The 18,156-nt window shown below is 45.2% G+C and overlaps 1 protein-coding gene across 1 annotated transcript; it reads right to left on the reverse strand.

Moving 5' to 3' along the window:
* Window positions 1–5,539: 5,539 nt before the first annotated feature.
* On the reverse strand, window positions 5,540–16,894 carry LOC138364388 (mucin-2-like). Its single transcript, XM_069324007.1, has one exon. It carries the CDS (start codon window positions 16,892–16,894, stop codon window positions 7,484–7,486), a length of 9,411 nt encoding a protein of 3,136 aa, XP_069180108.1. The 3' UTR covers window positions 5,540–7,483.
* Window positions 16,895–18,156: the final 1,262 nt, after the last annotated feature.

Consider the following 18,156-nt stretch of genomic DNA (forward strand, 5'->3'; position numbering starts at 1 on the left):
TATAAAACGATTTATATAAAATATCTTAATGCAGTCTTAATAAACTGACTTGCATTGTGCAAAATATATTACAACTTAATACATTTATTAGTGACATAAACACTTGTCACAATTCCTTACTTTCCTTGATTAATTATAAGTAAAATAATTTACGCTCGAGAATACTTTAGAGCGTTCTGAGCATGCGTATCGCAGCCAAGGGAGAAGGAAACGCCACTCCTACTAGAGACGCCATTCCGCCATCACGCGACTCGGACGCTATTAGCAACGTGCAACAGAGAGCAACGTCTTGATCTTAAGTGTCTTTAATTTTCGCTCCTACAACCACGAGAGCGGTGCCACGTTATCTTGGCACATCACGGCAGTGTCCAAGGAACTAATCATTACTCCAACCCACAACTGACTTCTTATCACGGCAGCTGAAGACGAGGGACCTGGAATCGTTTCTTAATCAACGGACACTTGGCCCGCCAACTAAGTATTCTATTTGTATTACTGTGCGCACATATTACACTTAGATAGTTGTCGTTAGGCTGAGAAATTAACATCAAAATCCAGTGCGTGTACTCTCTAGCCGTGTTCTGTAATTTGTATGGGAATAAGTGTTTCCTTAATATCTGTAGAAGAATTCTACAGCGTCAGATATATCGTTTAATTTATTAGGAAGCATTCCTTATGATTATATATGTCTGTAAAGTTACGTAGGGAATTAGTTACGTAGGAAATCTCTACAATGTAATTGCCTTCCAGCTCCCGGGTCCACGTCAGGCGAGGAGCTAGGCTATCCCACCACCACCTTCACGTGCAACAATTTCCCCGACGCGACACGTCGTCAGTGGAGTGTGGCAACCGATTTCGCATCTCTTATTTTACAGCTAAGCTGTTAATGTTGTCTGTAGATAAATAACCCTATAGTACTTTAATGATCTAATGAGATCAATATTACTAACCCTTTTATTTTAGTAATATTATTCTATAGTATTGTAGTATCTTGAGGCACATTCGCCTCTAATTACTATTATCTAATTCATTCAATATTCATTTACTTTTACTTAATTTAGTGAACGAACCGGCACTGAAATCATGCTTAGGATATATTAATCCTTTTGCATGTAAATCCCCCATTTTGGGTGAGAGGATTTGACTCATAATAGTCATATTCAATGTCATATTAATTAAAACATCCACAGGACACTAGTTCATGGAGTAAAATATCAAACCACTTGCTCTACCCTGTTTTTCATTTTTTCCCAAAAAGTGGTGTTCCTTCGTAAGCTATCGAAAATAGTATTAATTTATTTGATTTACATGAGTCAAGTTTTTCCACATTGGGGGTATATTGAGGCAGGTGTTTCAGGGAGTGGCCTGGTGATATATTGAGGCAGGTGTTTCAGGGAGTGGCCTGGCGGTATATTGAGGCAGGTGTTTCAGGGAGTGGCCTGGCGGTATATTGAGGCAGGTGTTTCAGGGAGTGGCCTGGTGATATATTGAGGCAGGTGTTTCAGGGAGTGGCCTGGCGGTATATTGAGGCAGGTGTTTCAGGGAGTGGCCTGGCGGTATATTGAGGCAGGTGTTTCAGGGAGTGGCCTGGGGGTATATTAAGGCAGGTGTTTCAGGGAGTGGCCTGGGGGTATATTGAGGCAGGTGTTTCAGGGAGTGGCCTGGGGGTATATTGAGACACGTGTTTCAGGGAGTGGCCTGGGGGAATATTGAGGCAGGTGTTTCAGGGAGTGGCCTGGGGGTATATTGAGGCAGGTGTTTCAGGGAGTGGCCTGGGGTATATTGAGGCAGGTGTTTCAGGGTGTGGCCTGGGGGTATATTAAGGCAGGTGTTTCAGGGCTGACTGGGGGCATATTGAGCCAGGTGTTTCAGGGAGTGGCCTGGGGGTATATTGAGGCAGGTGTTTCAGGGAGTGGCCTGGGGGTATATTGAGGCAGGTGTTTCAGGGTGTGGCTTGGGGGTATATTAAGGCAGATGTTTCAGGGCTGACTGGGGACTGTGGGCATATTGAGGCAGGTGTTTCAGGGAGTGGCCTGGAGGCTTATTGAGGCAGGTGTTTCAGGGAGTGGACTGGGGGCATATTGAGCCAGGTGTTTCAGAGCGTGGCCTGGGGGTATGTTACAAATCCATATATTTGATTCTAACATTTATCATGATAAACATGTATGTCCATTATTTCTTTCCTCAGTTATTTAAATTAAACATTGTATCCAGTTGTTTTCCAGTATATATATATATATATATATATATATATATATATATATATATATATATATATATATATATATATATATATATATATATATATATATATATATATATATATATATATATATATATATATATATATATATATATATATATATATATATATATATATATATATATATATATATATATATATGTAAATACAGAGACCTTGAGCACCACTACAATTTTGTCCCCATTGCCTCAGAGACGCTTGGTGCCTGGGGTAAAAGTGCTGCTAGCTTTTTAAAGGAGTTGGGGTCTAAGCTAATCGAAACAACTAGAGACCCCAGAGCTGCCAGTTTTCTTTTTCAGCGCCTTAGTGTGGCAATCCAGAGAGGAAATGCTCACTGCATCCATGGTTCCTGCCCGCCATCTGAGGAGCTGGAGGAGCTATTCAACTTGTGACAAGCAGCCTTGTACCCTGTATGTAATCAATATTGTAACTTTTTTTGTGTAATGACATTTTCAAATAAAGTTAGATAAATATACACACTTAACAAAAGAATAGGGGTGGTAGGAGAAGAAAATATCAAAGTGTTCAGTGAGGATCCACAAGGTCTTCTCTGAGTACTCTTTATTTTCTTCTCCGAGGCTATGGGTCCCTACATTTGCACCAGAGGTGGTAGCCCTTCTAGGTATATATATATATATATATATATGTGTTTGAGTTATATGTTGCATGTTGTAGTGTGCCTGTATGTAATATTTTGCTAATGCTATTGCATGTTCATTCCTGTGGGAGACCGTGGCATCTCATGGGGGGATGACCATATGTGTGATGTTCCAGTAATGCGTGCAGTATATCAAGCTAGCGTCACTGATTCACCCTTGTAATCGTTCCTGTTTATTGATGGTACTTAATTTCTTAATTACACCTTAGCAGTGTTATATGCATATAAGTTTAGTTATAATTATGTTCTTAAGTATTTATCTCTGATAGCAGAGTATCTAGAGATTTCATGTGGTTTTTAGTTAGTAACCTGTATACTCCATGCCTGCATGCCTGCTGGAGCACGCCAGTCGCGTGGGTGGAGCTGGCTGGGGTGGACATGTTGAAATAAGTCTGTGGTACCTGTTTATTGTTTAGTAACATAGCTAATTGCCTGGTTAGACCATTATTTGCATACCCATCTATTCATTTAAGTTTTAAAATAGTGATCAGTGCTTATATAATGATATTGTGTTATTGTTTCCTGGTGCATTAATATTTCTGGCTGCCTATATTTTCATTTATTTGTTTGTATGTTCTTTGTTACCCTTACTTTAAGTATATTGCTTTGTTGAGTAAGCAGTTGAATTATTTAACCTAGACACTTTTAGTAGGCAAGGCCATATTATTATATATGTTTTACAACTGCAGAAGCAGAGGAACCATACCCAGAGGACAAGGGTCATAACAGGGTATATTGAGGCAGGTGTTTCAGCGAGTGGCCTGGGGGTATATTGAGGTAGGTGTTTCAGCGAGTGGCCTTTGGGGTATATTGAGGCAGGTGTTTCAGGGAGTGGCCTTTTGGGATATATTGAGTCAGGTGTTTCAGGGAGTAGCCTGGGGGCATATTGAGGCAGGTGTTTCAGGGAGTTGCCTGGGGGGCATATTGAGGCAGGTGTTTCAGGGAATGGCCTGGGGGGCATATTGAGGCAGGTGTTTCACGGAGTAGCCTGGGGGCATATTGAGGCAGGTGTTTCAGGGAGTTGCCTGGGGGGCATATTGAGGCAGGTGTTTCAGGGAATGGCCTGGGGGGCATATTGAGGCAGGTGTTTCAGGGAATGGCCTGGGGGGCATATTGAGGCAGGTGTTTCAGGAAGTGGAATGGGGTATATTGAGGCAGGTGTTTCAGGGAGTGGCCTTTGGGGTATATTGAGGCAGGTGTTTCAGGGAGTTGCCTGGGGGGCATATTGAGGCAGGTGTTTCAGGGAGCAGCCTGGGGGCATATTGAGGCAGGTGTTTCAGGGAGTAGCCTGGGGGGCATATTGAGGCAGGTGTTTCAGGGAGTGGCCTGGGGGGCATATTGAAGCAGGTGTTTCAGGAAGTGGAATGGGGTATATTGAGGCAGGTGTTTCAGGGAGTGGCCTGGGGGGCATATTGAAGCAGGTGTTTCAGGAAGTGGAATGGGGTATATTGAGGCAGGTGTTTCAGGGAGTGGCCTTTGGGGTATATTGAGGCAGGTGTTTCAGGGAGTAGCCTGGGGGCATATTGAGGCAGGTGTTTCAGGGAGTAGCCTGGGGGCATATTGAGGCAGGTGTTTCAGGGAATGGCCTGGGGGGCATATTGAGGCAGGTGTTTCAGGAAGTGGAATGGGGTATATTGAGGCAGGTGTTTCAGGGAGTAGCCTGGGGGCATATTGAGGCAGGTGTTTCAGGGAGTAGCCTGGGGGCATATTGAGGCAGGTGTTTCAGGGAGTTGCCTGGGGGGCATATTGAGGCAGGTGTTTCAGGGAGTAGCCTGGGGGCATATTGAGGCAGGTGTTTCAGGGAGTAGCCTGGGGGCATATTGAGGCAGGTGTTTCAGGGAGTAGCCTGGGGGGCATATTGAGGCAGGTGTTTCAGGGAGTGGCCTGGGGGGCATATTGAAGCAGGTGTTTCAGGGAGTGGCCTGGGGGGCATATTGAAGCAGGTGTTTCAGGGAGTAGCCTGGGGGCATATTGAGGCAGGTGTTTTAAAGAGTGGCATGGGGACATATTGATAAGGATGTCTCGGCTGCTCCACAGCTGTGTACACATATTAGAAGGATAAGGAACAGAGGTCTGATGAATAGTTTGATATGAACACGGAACTAAAGATTATGATTTGTTTAACGGCGTCTGAAAATTTATATTTATATAGATATGACAAAAAATATGTTAATGAATTATGTAGAGAAGTGAGGGAGAGAGGGAGGCAGATGTGAGGTGAGGTCGGAACAGGTGGAGCGAGGGAGGGGGAGAGGCGGGCGATTAGATTTAGGTAAGACACCTGTTGGGTGACGTAGGATTGGTAGCGCCTGGCAGGGGTGGGAGGGTAGAGCTGGGTAGGGAGGGAGGGAGGGAGGGAGGGGGTGCTGGGTAAGGATGGAACAGGTGGAGCAGGAGGGTAGTGGGGGCGGGGGAGGGGTGGGAGGGATGATTAGATTATATTACGGTGGAGACACCTGGCCCGGTTAGGATCAGTGGAGGGGGGGGGGGGGGGGGGCAGGGGGAGTGTTTTAAGTAAATGTTTTAATAAATTTTACTTCAGACTTCAGTTGAAAATATCAGTTTATGACGGTAGAGTTTATTTTCAATAAGACTGGAGCTAGTAATAAAAAAGAAAAGAAAGCAAGTACTTTTATTCTGAATTTTATGCTATAACAATTTCTTAACAAACATCTATGACAATAATTTCTGAAAATGGGCTTTTGAAAAATTTTGGTCCTAAACTTTGAAAATATTTTGAATTTATCCAATAAGAAACATTTAAGTCCGAATGAGGCACTTTTGTCTTGATTTTCCCCCATAAGAAACCTTTAACTCCATATGGACAATATTTGAAAAAAAACAAATATAGTCCAAAAGCTGTTATTCCCACTACTATCGATGGTGGTGGAAGTGGTCGATGTAGTGGTGGTAGTTGTCGAAGTAGTGGTGGTAGTTGTCGAAGTAGTGGTGGTAGTTGTCGAAGTAGTGGTGGTAGTTGTCGATGTAGTGGTGGTAGTTGTCGAAGTAGTGGTGGTAGTTGTCGAAGTAGTGGTGGTAGTTGTCGAAGTAGTGGTGGTAGTTGTCGAAGTAGTGGTGGTAGTTGTCGATTTAGTGGTATTACGACCAGCAGTGCTGGTGGTAATAGTTGTCGTTGTAGTGGTGGAAATGGTCGATGTAGTGGTCTATGAAGAGCTGGTAGTGGTAGTGGTGGGTGCAGTACTGGTAGTGGTTGATGTACTACTGGTGGTTTTAGTGGTCGATGTACTACTGGTGGTGGTAGTGGTCGATGTAACGGTAATAGTGGTCGATGTAATGGTGATAGTGGTCGATGCAGTGCTTTTTTTTTTTTTTTTTTTTTCTTCTTAGAAGGGAAATTCCTTCGCGGGCCCTATGCCTCTGGCTGGCCCACTAAGTGTTGCTTTTTCCTGTTTTACTTGGGCGGAGTATGAATATTTATGACTCATATGGTCGCTTCAGTAAAATTTTGTTCCATGTGTTTAACAACTTCTGCTGCTCTGTTGAATCTTAGTTGAAATCTTAATGAGTTTGTAACTGTGCACTGTGTTAGATACTGTTTCAGTGTCTGTTGAGCTTTTCTCTACAGTGTTGACATTTCCTTTCATCTTCCGGAACCTGTAAGACTATTTCCCATGCACATGGGTATCCAAGCATGATGCAATGTAAGTATACGTCTGTTGCTCTACTTCTCCCTTTCATCAAAATAAGCTGTTCTTAGTTGGTTGACTTCTTGTACCAACTCACAGATCCCGATGTTGCAACTGCTGTGTTATAGTCAATGTACATCATCTGCATTGCTTTATTTCTAATTACTTTTTTAATCTGTGATAGACTCTGTCGTATATGATGTAATGCTCTAAGTTGTCGATGTAGAAATATAGACATATATATATGACTATATTTCTTCGCTTAGTTGCATGTTTTGCACCTTCGTCTGCAATGTCATTTCCTAGTATTCCCACATGACTTGGCACCCGGTAGATAAGTACCCGACGGCCTTGACGTTTGAGTGCTGGTGTGCTGGTGATAATAGAGGTCAATGTAGTGCTTGTGGTGGAAGTGTTCGATGTAGTGGAGGAGGTGGTCCATGTAGTGGTGATAGTTGTAGATGAAATGTTGGTGGAGGTAAAGGTCGATGAAGTGGTGGTAGGTGTAGATGTAGTGGTGGTAGTTGTTGATGTAATAATTTTGGTGGTAGTGGTCGATGTAATACTTATGGTGGTAGATGTTGATGTAATGATTTTGGTGGTAATGGTCGATGGTGTCGATGTAGTGGTGGTAGTTGTCGATGTAGTGGTGGTAGTTGTAGATGTAGTGGTGGTAGTTGTCGATGTAGTGGTAGCAGTTGTCGATGTAATGCTTGTGGTGGTAATAGACGATGCAGTACTGATAGTGGTAGTGGTCTATACAGTGCTGGTAATGGTAGTAGTCGATGTAGTGCTCGTAGTTGTAGTCGTCAATATATTGTTGAAAATGGTCAATGTACTGGTGATTGTAGTCGATGTAATGGTTGTAGTGGTCGATGTTGGTTTGGATAAAGTGTTAGTGATAGTAGTTGTGGATTAAGGCCTTGTTGTTGTAGCGGTTATCGTTGTGTTGTGTGGTGTCTTGGTACAGCAGACACAACCATGTGTACACGGGGATGTATCAAAATTGTTTCCACATTTCATGGCTGCCATCTCTTTGGGAAAACATTTGGTTGTGCATCTTTTCCAACCATGAGTAAAATGGTGCTCGTGACTGTTTATAAAGTGGCAGGCTTTATGTGTGGTACTAGTTGTCGAAGTAGTTGTAATTGTGGTAGTTGTCGAAATAATACTTGTTGGGTTTGCTGTTGATATGGTGGTTGTAGTAGTCGCAGTAGTGGTCGATGTAGTGCTGGTGGTTGTCGTTGTCGATTTAGTACTAGGGGTAGTAGTGGTCGATGAGGTGGTGGTGGTAGAAGTGGTCGATGTAGTGCTGGTAGTGGTCGATGTAGTGCTGGTAGTGGTCGATGTAGTGCTGGTAGTGGTCGATGTATTGCTGGTAGTGATCGATGTAGTGCTGGTAGTGGTCGATGTAGTGCTGGTAGTGGTCGATGTATTGCTGGTAGTGATCGATGTAGTGCTGGTAGTGGTCGATGTAGTGCTGGTAGGGGTCGATGTAGTGCTGGTAGTGGTCGATGTACTGGTAGATGAAGTGCTAGTGATAGTAGTGGTGGGTTCAAGGCTGGTTGTGGTAGTGGATGTTGTTGTGTTGTGTGGTGTCTTGGTACAGCAGACACAACCTGGTGTACACGGAGAGGAATCAAAATGGTTTCCACATTTAATGGCTGCCGTCTCTTTGGGAAAACATTTGGTTGTGCATCTTTTCCTACCATGAATAAAATGGTGTTCGTGACTATTGATAAAATGACACATTTTATGTGTGGTACTAGTGGTCGAAGTAGTTGTGGTTGTGGTAGTTGTCGAAGTAGTACTTGTTGGGATTGTTGTTGATATGGTGGTTGTAGTGGTCGCAGTACTGGTTGATGTAGTGCTGGTGGTTGTCGTTGTCGATGCAGTACTAGGGGTAGTAGTGGTCGACGAGGTAATGGTGGTAGAAGTGGACGATGTAGTGCTGCTAGTGGTCGATGTACTTGGAGATGAAGTGCTAGTAATGGTAGTTGTGGGTTCAGGGCTGGTTGTGGTAGTAGTTGTCGTTGTATTGTGTTCTATCTTGGTACAGCAGACACAACCTGGTGTACACGGAGAGGAATCAAAATGGTTTCCACATTTAATGGCTGCCGTCTCTTTGGGAAAACATTTGGTTGTGCATCTTTTCCTACCATGAATAAAATGGTGTTCGTGACTATTGATAAAATGACACATTTTATGTGTGGTACTAGTGGTCGAAGTAGTTGTGGTTGTGGTAGATGTCGAAGTAGTATTTGTTGGGCTTGTCTTTGATATGGTGGTTGTAGTGGTCGCAGAAGTGGTCGATGTTGTGCTGGTGGTTGAAGTGGTTGATGTTGTGCTAGGGGTAGTAGTGGTCGATGAGGTGCTGGTAGTGGAAGTGGTCGACGTAGTGCTGGTAGTGGTCGATGTAGTGCTGGTAGTGGTCGATGTAGTGCTGGTAGTGGTCGATGTAGTGTTAGTAGTGGTCAATGTAGTGCTGGTAGTGGTCGATGTTGTGCTGGTGGTTGAAGTGGTTGATGTTGTGCTAGGGGTAGTAGTGGTCGATGAGGTGCTGGTGGTGGAAGTGATCGATGTAGTGCTGGTAGTGGTCGATGTAGTGCTGGTAGTGGTCGATATAGTGTTAGTAGTGGTCGATGTAGTGCTGGTAGTGGTTGATGTAGTGCTGGTAGTGGTCGATGTAGTGCTGGTAGTGGTCGATGTAGTGCCGGTAGTGGTCGATGTAGTGCTGGTAGTTGTCGTTGTCGATTTAGTACTAGCGGTAGTAGTGGTCGATGAGGTGGTGGTCGTAGAAGTGGTCGATGTAGTGCTGGTAGTGGTCGATGTAATGCTGGTAGTGGTCGATGTAGTGCTGGTAGTGGTCGATGTAGTGTTAGTAGTGGTCGATGTAGTGCTGGTGGTTGTCGTTGTCGATTTAGTACTAGGGGTAGTAGTGGTCGATGAGGTGGTGGTGGTAGAAGTGGTCGATGTAGTGCTGGTAGTGGTGGATGTAGTGCTGGTAGTGGTCGATGTAGTGCTGGTAGTGATCGATGTAGTGCTGGTAGTGGTCGATGTAGTGCTGGTAGTGGTCGATGTAGTGTTAGTAGTGGTCGATGCAGTGCTGGTAGTGGTCGATGTAGTGCTGGTAGTGGTCGATGTAGTGCTGGTAGTGGTCGATGTAGTGCTGGTAGTGATCGATGTAGTGCTGGGAGTGGTCGATGTAGTGCTGGTAGTGGTCGATGTAGTGTTAGTAGTGGTCGATGTAGTGCTGGTAGTGGTCGATGTAGTGTTAGTAGTGGTCGATGTAGTGCTGGTAGTGGTCGATGTAGTGCTGGTAGTGGTCGACGTAGTGCTGGTAGTGGTCGATGTAGTGCTGGTAGTGGTCGATGTAGTGCTGGTAGTTGTCGTTGTCGATTTAGTACTAGGGGTAGTAGTGGTCGATGAGGTGGTGGTCGTAGAAGTGGTCGATGTAGTGCTGGTAGTGGTCGATGTAATGCTGGTAGTGGTCGATATAGTGCTGGTAGTGGTCGATGTACTGGAATATGAAGAGCTAGTGATAGTAGTGGTGGGTTCAAGGCTGGTTGTGGTAGTGGTTGTTGTTGTGTTGTGAGGTGTCTTGGTACAGCAGACACAACCTGGTGTGCACGAGGAGGAATCAATATTGTTTCCACATTTAATGGCTGCCATCTCTTTGGGAAAACATTTGGTTGTGCATCTCTTCCTACCATGAGTAAAATGGTGTTCATCACTGTTTATAAAGTGACACGCTTTACGTGTGGTACTAGTGGTCAAAGTAGTTGTAGTTGTGGTAGTTGTCGAAATAGTACTTGTTGGGTTTGTTGTTGATATGGTGGTTGTAGTGGTCGATGAGGTGGTGGTGGTAGAAGTCGTCGATGTATTGCTGGTAGTGGTCGATGTAGTGCTGGTAGTGGTCGATGTAGTGCTGGTAGTGGCCGATGTAGTGCTGGTAGTGGTCGATGTAGTGCTGGTAGTGGACGATGTACTTGGAGATGAAGTGCTTGTAATGGTAGTTGTGGGTTCAGGGCTGGTTGTGGTAGTAGTTGTCGTTGTATTGTGTTCTATCTTGGTACAGCAGACACAACCTGGTGTACACGGAGAGGAATCAAAATGGTTTCCACATTTAATGGCTGCCGTCTCTTTGGGAAAACATTTGGTTGTGCATCTTTTCCTACCATGAATAAAATGGTGTTCGTGACTATTGATAAAATGACACATTTTATGTGTGGTACTAGTGGTCGAAGTAGTTGTGGTTGTGGTAGTTGTCGAAGTAGTTGTGGTTGTGGTAGTTGTCGAAGTAGTATTTGTTGGCCTTGTCTTTGATATGGTGGTTGTAGTGGTCGCAGAAGTGGTCGATGTTGTGCTGGTGGTTGAAGTGGTTGATGTTGTGCTAGGGGTAGTAGTGGTCGATGAGGTGCTGGTGGTGGAAGTGGTCGACGTAGTGCTGGTAGTGGTCGATGTAGTGCTGGTAGTGGTCGATGTAGTGCTGGTAGTGGTCGATGTAGTGTTAGTAGTGGTCAATGTAGTGCTGGTAGTGGTCGATGTTGTGCTGGTGGTTGAAGTGGTTGATGTTGTGCTAGGGGTAGTAGTGGTCGATGAGGTGCTGGTGGTGGAAGTGATCGATGTAGTGCTGGTAGTGGTCGATGTAGTGCTGGTAGTGGTCGATATAGTGTTAGTAGTGGTCGATGTAGTGCTGGTAGTGGTTGATGTAGTGCTGGTAGTGGTCGATGTAGTGCTGGTAGTGGTCGATGTAGTGCTGGTAGTGGTCGATGTAGTGCTGGTAGTTGTCGTTGTCGATTTAGTACTAGCGGTAGTAGTGGTCGATGAGGTGGTGGTCGTAGAAGTGGTCGATGTAGTGCTGGTAGTGGTCGATGTAATGCTGGTAGTGGTCGATGTAGTGCTGGTAGTGGTCGATGTAGTGTTAGTAGTGGTCGATGTAGTGCTGGTGGTTGTCGTTGTCGATTTAGTACTAGGGGTAGTAGTGGTCGATGAGGTGGTGGTGGTAGAAGTGGTCGATGTAGTGCTGGTAGTGGTGGATGTAGTGCTGGTAGTGGTCGATGTAGTGCTGGTAGTGATCGATGTAGTGCTGGTAGTGGTCGATGTAGTGCTGGTAGTGGTCGATGTAGTGTTAGTAGTGGTCGATGCAGTGCTGGTAGTGGTCGATGTAGTGCTGGTAGTGGTCGATGTGGTGCTGGTAGTGGTCGATGTAGTGCTGGTAGTGATCGATGTAGTGCTGGGAGTGGTCGATGCAGTGCTGGTAGTGGTCGATGTAGTGTTAGTAGTGGTCGATGTAGTGATGGTAGTGGTCGATGTAGTGTTAGTAGTGGTCGATGTAGTGCTGGTAGTGGTCGATGTAGTGCTGGTAGTGGTCGATGTAGTGCTGGTAGTGGTCGATGTAGTGCTGGTAGTGGTCGATGTAGTGCTGGTAGTTGTCGTTGTCGATTTAGTACTAGGGGTAGTAGTGGTCGATGAGGTGGTGGTCGTAGAAGTGGTCGATGTAGTGCTGGTAGTGGTCGATGTAATGCTGGTAGTGGTCGATATAGTGCTGGTAGTGGTCGATGTACTGGAATATGAAGAGCTAGTGATAGTAGTGGTGGGTTCAAGGCTAGTTGTGGTAGTGGTTGTTGTTGTGTTGTGAGGTGTCTTGGTACAGCAGACACAACCTGGTGTGCACGAGGAGGAATCAATATTGTTTCCACATTTAATGGCTGCCATCTCTTTGGGAAAACATTTGGTTGTGCATCTTTTCCTACCATGAGTAAAATGGTGTTCATCACTGTTTATAAAGTGACACGCTTTACGTGTGGTACTAGTGGTCAAAGTAGTTGTAGTTGTGGTAGTTGTCGAAATAGTACTTGTTGGGTTTGTTGTTGATATGGTGGTTGTAGTGGTCGATGAGGTGGTGGTGGTAGAAGTCGTCGATGTATTGCTGGTAGTGGTCGATGTAGTGCTGGTAGTGGTCGATGTAGTGCTGGTAGTGGCCGATGTAGTGCTGGTAGTGGTCGATGTAGTGCTGGTAGTGGTCGATGTACTTGGAGATGAAGTGCTTGTAATGGTAGTTGTGGGTTCAGGGCTGGTTGTGGTAGTAGTTGTCGTTGTATTGTGTTCTATCTTGGTACAGCAGACACAACCTGGTGTACACGGAGAGGAATCAAAATGGTTTCCACATTTAATGGCTGCCGTCTCTTTGGGAAAACATTTGGTTGTGCATCTTTTCCTACCATGAATAAAATGGTGTTCGTGACTATTGATAAAATGACACATTTTATGTGTGGTACTAGTGGTCGAAGTAGTTGTGGTTGTGGTAGATGTCGAAGTAGTATTTGTTGGGCTTGTCTTTGATATGGTGGTTGTAGTGGTCGCAGAAGTGGTCGATGTTGTGCTGGTGGTTGAAGTGGTTGATGTTGTGCTAGGGGTAGTAGTGGTCGATGAGGTGCTGGTGGTGGAAGTGGTCGATGTAGTGCTGGTAGTGGTCGATGTAGTGCTGGTAGTGGTCGATGTAGTGCTGGTAGTGGTCGATGTAGTGTTTGTAGTGGTCGATGTAGTGCTGGTAGTGGTCGATGTTGTGCTGGTGGTTGAAGTCGCTGATGTTGTGCTAGGGGTAGTAGTGGTCGATGAGGTGCTGGTGGTGGAAGTGGTCGATGTAGTGCTGGTAGTGGTCGATGTAGTGCTGGTAGTGGTCGATATAGTGTTAGTAGTGGTCGATGTAGTGCTGGAAGTGGTCGATGTAGTGCTGGTAGTGGTCGATGTAGTGCTGGTAGTGGTCGATGTAGTGCTGGTAGTGGTCGATGTAGTGCTGGTAGTGGTCGATGTAGTGCTGGTAGTGGTCGATGTAGTGCTGGTAGTGGTCGATGTAGTGTTTGTAGTGGTCGATGTAGTGCTGGTAGTGGTCGATGTTGTGCTGGTGGTTGAAGTGGCTGATGTTGTGCTAGGGGTAGTAGTGGTCGATGAGGTGCTGGTGGTGGAAGTGGTCGATGTAGTGCTGGTAGTGGTCGATGTAGTGCTGGTAGTGGTCGATATAGTGTTAGTAGTGGTCGATGTAGTGCTTGTAGTGGTCGATGTAGTGCTGGTAGTGGTCGATGTAGTGCTGGTAGTGGTCGATGTAGTGCTGGTAGTGGTCGATGTAGTGTTAGTAGTGGTCGATGTAGTGCTGGGAGTGGTCGATGTACTGGTAGATGAAGAGCTAGTGATAGTAGTGGTGGGTTCAAGGCTGGTTGTGGTAGTGGTTGTTGTTGTGTTGTGAGGTGTCTTGGTACAGCAGACACAACCTGGTGTACACGAGGAGGAATCAAAATTGTTTCCACATTTAATGGCTGCCATCTCTTTGGGAAAACATTTGGTTGTGCATCTCTTCCTACCATGAGTAAAATGGTGTTCATCACTGTTAATAAAGTGACACGCTTTATGTGTGGTACTAGTGGTCGAAGTAGTTGTATTTGTGGTAGTTGTCGAAATAGTACTTGTTGCGTTTGTTGTTGATATGTTGGTTGTAGTGGTCGGAGTAGTGGTTGATGTAGTGCTGGTGGCTGTCGTTGTCGATGTAGTACTAGGGGTAGTAGTGGTGGATGAGGTGGTGGTGGTAGAAGTGGTCGATGTAGTGCTGGTAGTGGTCGATGTACTGCTGGTAGTGGTCGATGTAGTGCTGGTAGTGGTCGATGTAGTGCTGGTAGTGGTCGATGTAGTGCTGGTAGTGGTCGATGTAGTGCTGGTAGTAGTCGATGTAGTGCTGGTAGTTGTCGTTGTCGATTTAGTACTAGCGGTAGTAGTGGTCGATGAGGTGGTTGTCGTAGAAGTGGTCGATGTAGTGCTGGTAGTGGTCGATGTAGTGCTGGTAGTTGTCGTTGTCGATTTAGTACTAGGGGTAGTAGTGGTCGATGAGGTGGTGGTCGTAGAAGTGGTCGATGTAGTGCTGGTAGTGGTCGATGTAATGCTGGTAGTGGTCGATGTAGTGCTGGTAGTGGTCGATGTAGTGTTAGTAGTGGTCGATGTAGTGCTGGGAGTGGTCGATGTACTGGTAGATGAAGAGCTAGTGATAGTAGTGGTGGGTTCAAGGCTGGTTGTGGTAGTGGTTGTTGTTGTGTTGTGAGGTGTCTTGGTACAGCAGACACAACCTGGTGTACACGAGGAGGAATCAAAATTGTTTCCACATTTAATGGCTGCCATCTCTTTGGGAAAACATTTGGTTGTGCATCTTTTCCTACCATGACTAAAATGGTGTTTATCACTGTTTATAAAGTGACACGCTTTATGTGTGGAACTAGTGGTCGAAGTAATTGTAGTTGTGGTAGTTGTCGAAATAGTACTTGTTGGGGTTGTTGTTGATATGGTGGTTGTAGTGGGCGCTGTAGTGCTGGTGGTTGTCGTTGTCGTTGTAGTACTAGGGGTAGTAGTGGTTGATGAGGTGGTGGTGGTAGAAGTCGTCGATGTATTGCTGGTAGTGGTCGATGTAGTGTTGGTAGTGGTCGATGTAGTGCTGGTAGTGGTCGATGTAGTGCTGGTAGTGGCCGATGTAGTGCTGGTAGTGGTCGATGTACTTGGAGATGAAGTGCTTGTAATGGTAGTTGTGGGTTCAGGGCTGGTTGTGGTAGTAGTTGTCGTTGTATTATGTTCTATCTTGGTACAGCAGACACAACCTGGTGTACACGGAGAGGAATCAAAATGGTTTCCACATTTAATGGCTGCCATCTCTTTGGGAAAACATTTGGTTGTGCATCTTTTCCTGCCATGAATAAAATGGTGTTCATCACTGTTTATAAAGTGACACGCTTTATGTGTGGTACTAGTGGTCGAAGTAATTGTAGTTGTGGTAGTTGTCGAAATAGTACTTACTGGGTTTGTTGTTGATATGGTGGTTGTAGTGGTGGCAGAAGTGGTCGATGTAGTGCTGGTGGTTGTTGTTGTCGATGTAGTACTAGGGGTAGTAGTGGTCGATGAGGTGGTGGTGGTCGTAGAAGTGGTCGATGTAGTACTGGTAGTGGTCGATGTACTGGTAGATGAAGTGCTAGTGATAGTAGTGGTGGGTTCAGGGCTCGTTGTGGTAGTGGTTGTAGTTGTGTTGTGTGGTGTCTTGGTACAGCAGACACAACCATGTGTACACGGGGACGAATCAAAATTGTTTCCACATTTAATGGCTGCCATCTCTTTGGGAAAACATTTGGTTGTGCATCTTTTCCTACCATGAATAAAATGGTGTTCGTGACTGTTGACAAAATGACACATTTTATGTGTGGTACTAGTGGTCGAAGTAGTTGTGGTAGTTGTCGAAATAGTACTTGTTTGGTTTGTTGTTGGTTTGGTGGTTGTAGTGGTCACAGTAGTGGTCGATGTAGTGCTGGTGGTTGTTGTTGTCGATGTAGTACTAGGAGTAGTAGTGGTCGATGAGGTGGTGGTGTTAGAAGTGGTCGATGTAGTGCTTGTAGTGGTCAATGTAGTGCTAATAGTGGTCGATGTAGTGCTGGTAGTGGTCGATGTAGTGCTAGTAGTGGTCGATGTAGTGCTGGTAGTGGTCGATGTAGTGCTGGTAGTGGTCGATGTAGTGCTGGTAGTTGTCGTTGTCGATTTAGTACTAGGGGTAGTAGTGGTCGATGAGGTGGTGGTCGTAGAAGTGGTCGATGTAGTGCTGCTAGTGGTCGATGTAATGCTGGTAGTGGTCGATGTAGTGCTGGTAGTGGTCGATGTAGTGCTGGTAGTGGCCGATGTAGTGCTGGTAGTGGTCGATGTACTTGGAGATGAAGTTCTTGTAATGGTAGTTGTGGGTTCAGGGCTGGTTGTGGTAGTAGTTGTCGTTGTATTGTGTTCTATCTTGGTACAGCAGACACAACCTGGTGTACACGGAGAGGAATCAAAATGGTTTCCACATTTAATGGCTGCCGTCTCTTTGGGAAAACATTTGGTTGTGCATCTTTTCCTACCATGACTAAAATGGTGTTCATCACTGTTTAAAAAGTGACATGCTTTATGTGTGGTACTAGTGGTCGAAGTAATTGTAGTTGTGGTAGTTGACGAAATAGTACTTACTGGGTTTGTTGTTGATATGGTGGTTGTAGTGGTAGCAGTAGTGGTCGATGTAGTGCTGGTGGTTGTTGTTGTCGATGTAGTACTAGGAGTAGTAGTGGTCGATGAGGTGTTGGTTGTAGGTGTGGTCGATGTAGTGCTTGTAGTGGTCGATGTACTGGTAGATGAAGTGCTAGTGATAGTAGTGGTGGGTTCAAGGCCTGTTGTGGTAGTAGTTGTAGTTGTGTTGTGTGGTGTCTTGGTACAGCAGACACAACCATGTGTACACGGGGACGAATCAAAATTGTTTCCACATTTAATGGCTGCCATCTCTTTGGGAAAACATTTGGTTGTGCATCTTTTCCTACCATGAATAAAATGGTGTTCATCACTGTTTATAAAGTGACACGCTTTATGTGTGGTACTAGTGGTCGAAGTAGTTTTAGCTGTGGTAGTTGTCGATATAGTACTAGTTGGGGTTGTTGTTGGAATGGTGGTTGTAGTGGTCGATGTAGTGCTGGTGGTTGTCGTTGTCGATGTAGTACTATGGGTAGTAGTGGTCGATGAGGTGGTGGTGGTAGAAGTGGTCCATGTAGTGCTGGTAGTGGTCGATGTAGTGCTGGTAGTGGTCGATGTAGTGCTGGTGGTTGTCGTTGTCGATGTATTGCTATGGGTAGTAGTGGTCGATGAGGTGGTGGTGGTAGAAGTGGTCGATGTAGTGCTGGTAGTGGTCGATGTAGTGCTGGTAGTGGTCGATGTAGTGCTGGTAGTGGTCGATGTACTTGGAGATGAAGTGCTAGTGATGGTAGTTGTGGGTTCATGGCTGGTTGTGGTAGTGGTTGTCGTTGTGTTGTGTGGTGTCTTGGTACAGCAGACACAACCATGTGTACACGGGGACGAATCAAAATTGTTTCCACATTTAATGGCTGCCATCTCTTTGGGAAAACATTTGGTTGTGCATCTTTTCCTACCATGAATAAAATGGTGTTCGTGACTGTTGACAAAATGACACATTTTATGTGTTGTACTAGTGGTCGAAGTAGTTGTGGTAGTTGTCGAAATAGTACTTGTTTGGTTTGTTGTTGATTTGGTGGTTGTAGTGATTACAGTAGTGGTCGATGTAGTGCTGGTGGTTGTCGTTGTCGATGTAGTACTAGAGGTAGTAGTGGTCGATGAGGTGCTGGTTGTAGATGTGGTCGATGTAGTGCTGGTAGTGGTCGATGTAGTGCTGGTAGTGGTCGATGTACTGGTAGATGAAGTGCTAGTGATAGTAGTGGTGGGTTCAGGGCTGGTTGTGGTAGTGGTTGTAGTTGTGTTGTGTGGTGTCTTGGTACAGCAGACACAACCATGTGTACACGGGGACGAATCAAAATTGTTTCCACATTTAATGGCTGCCATCTCTTTGGGAAAACATTTGGTTGTGCATCTTTTCCAACCATGAATAAAATGGTGTTCATCACTGTTTATAAAGTGACACGCTTTATGTGTGGTACTAGTAGTTGAGATAGTTGTAGTTGTGGTAGTTGTCGATATAGTACTAGTTGGGGTTGTTGTTGGTATGGTGGTTGTAGTGGTCGATGTAGTGCTGGTGG

The sequence above is a fragment of the Procambarus clarkii genome, chromosome 13 (assembly GCF_040958095.1).
Source record: "Procambarus clarkii isolate CNS0578487 chromosome 13, FALCON_Pclarkii_2.0, whole genome shotgun sequence".
Taxonomy (NCBI): Eukaryota; Metazoa; Arthropoda; class Malacostraca; order Decapoda; family Cambaridae; genus Procambarus; species Procambarus clarkii.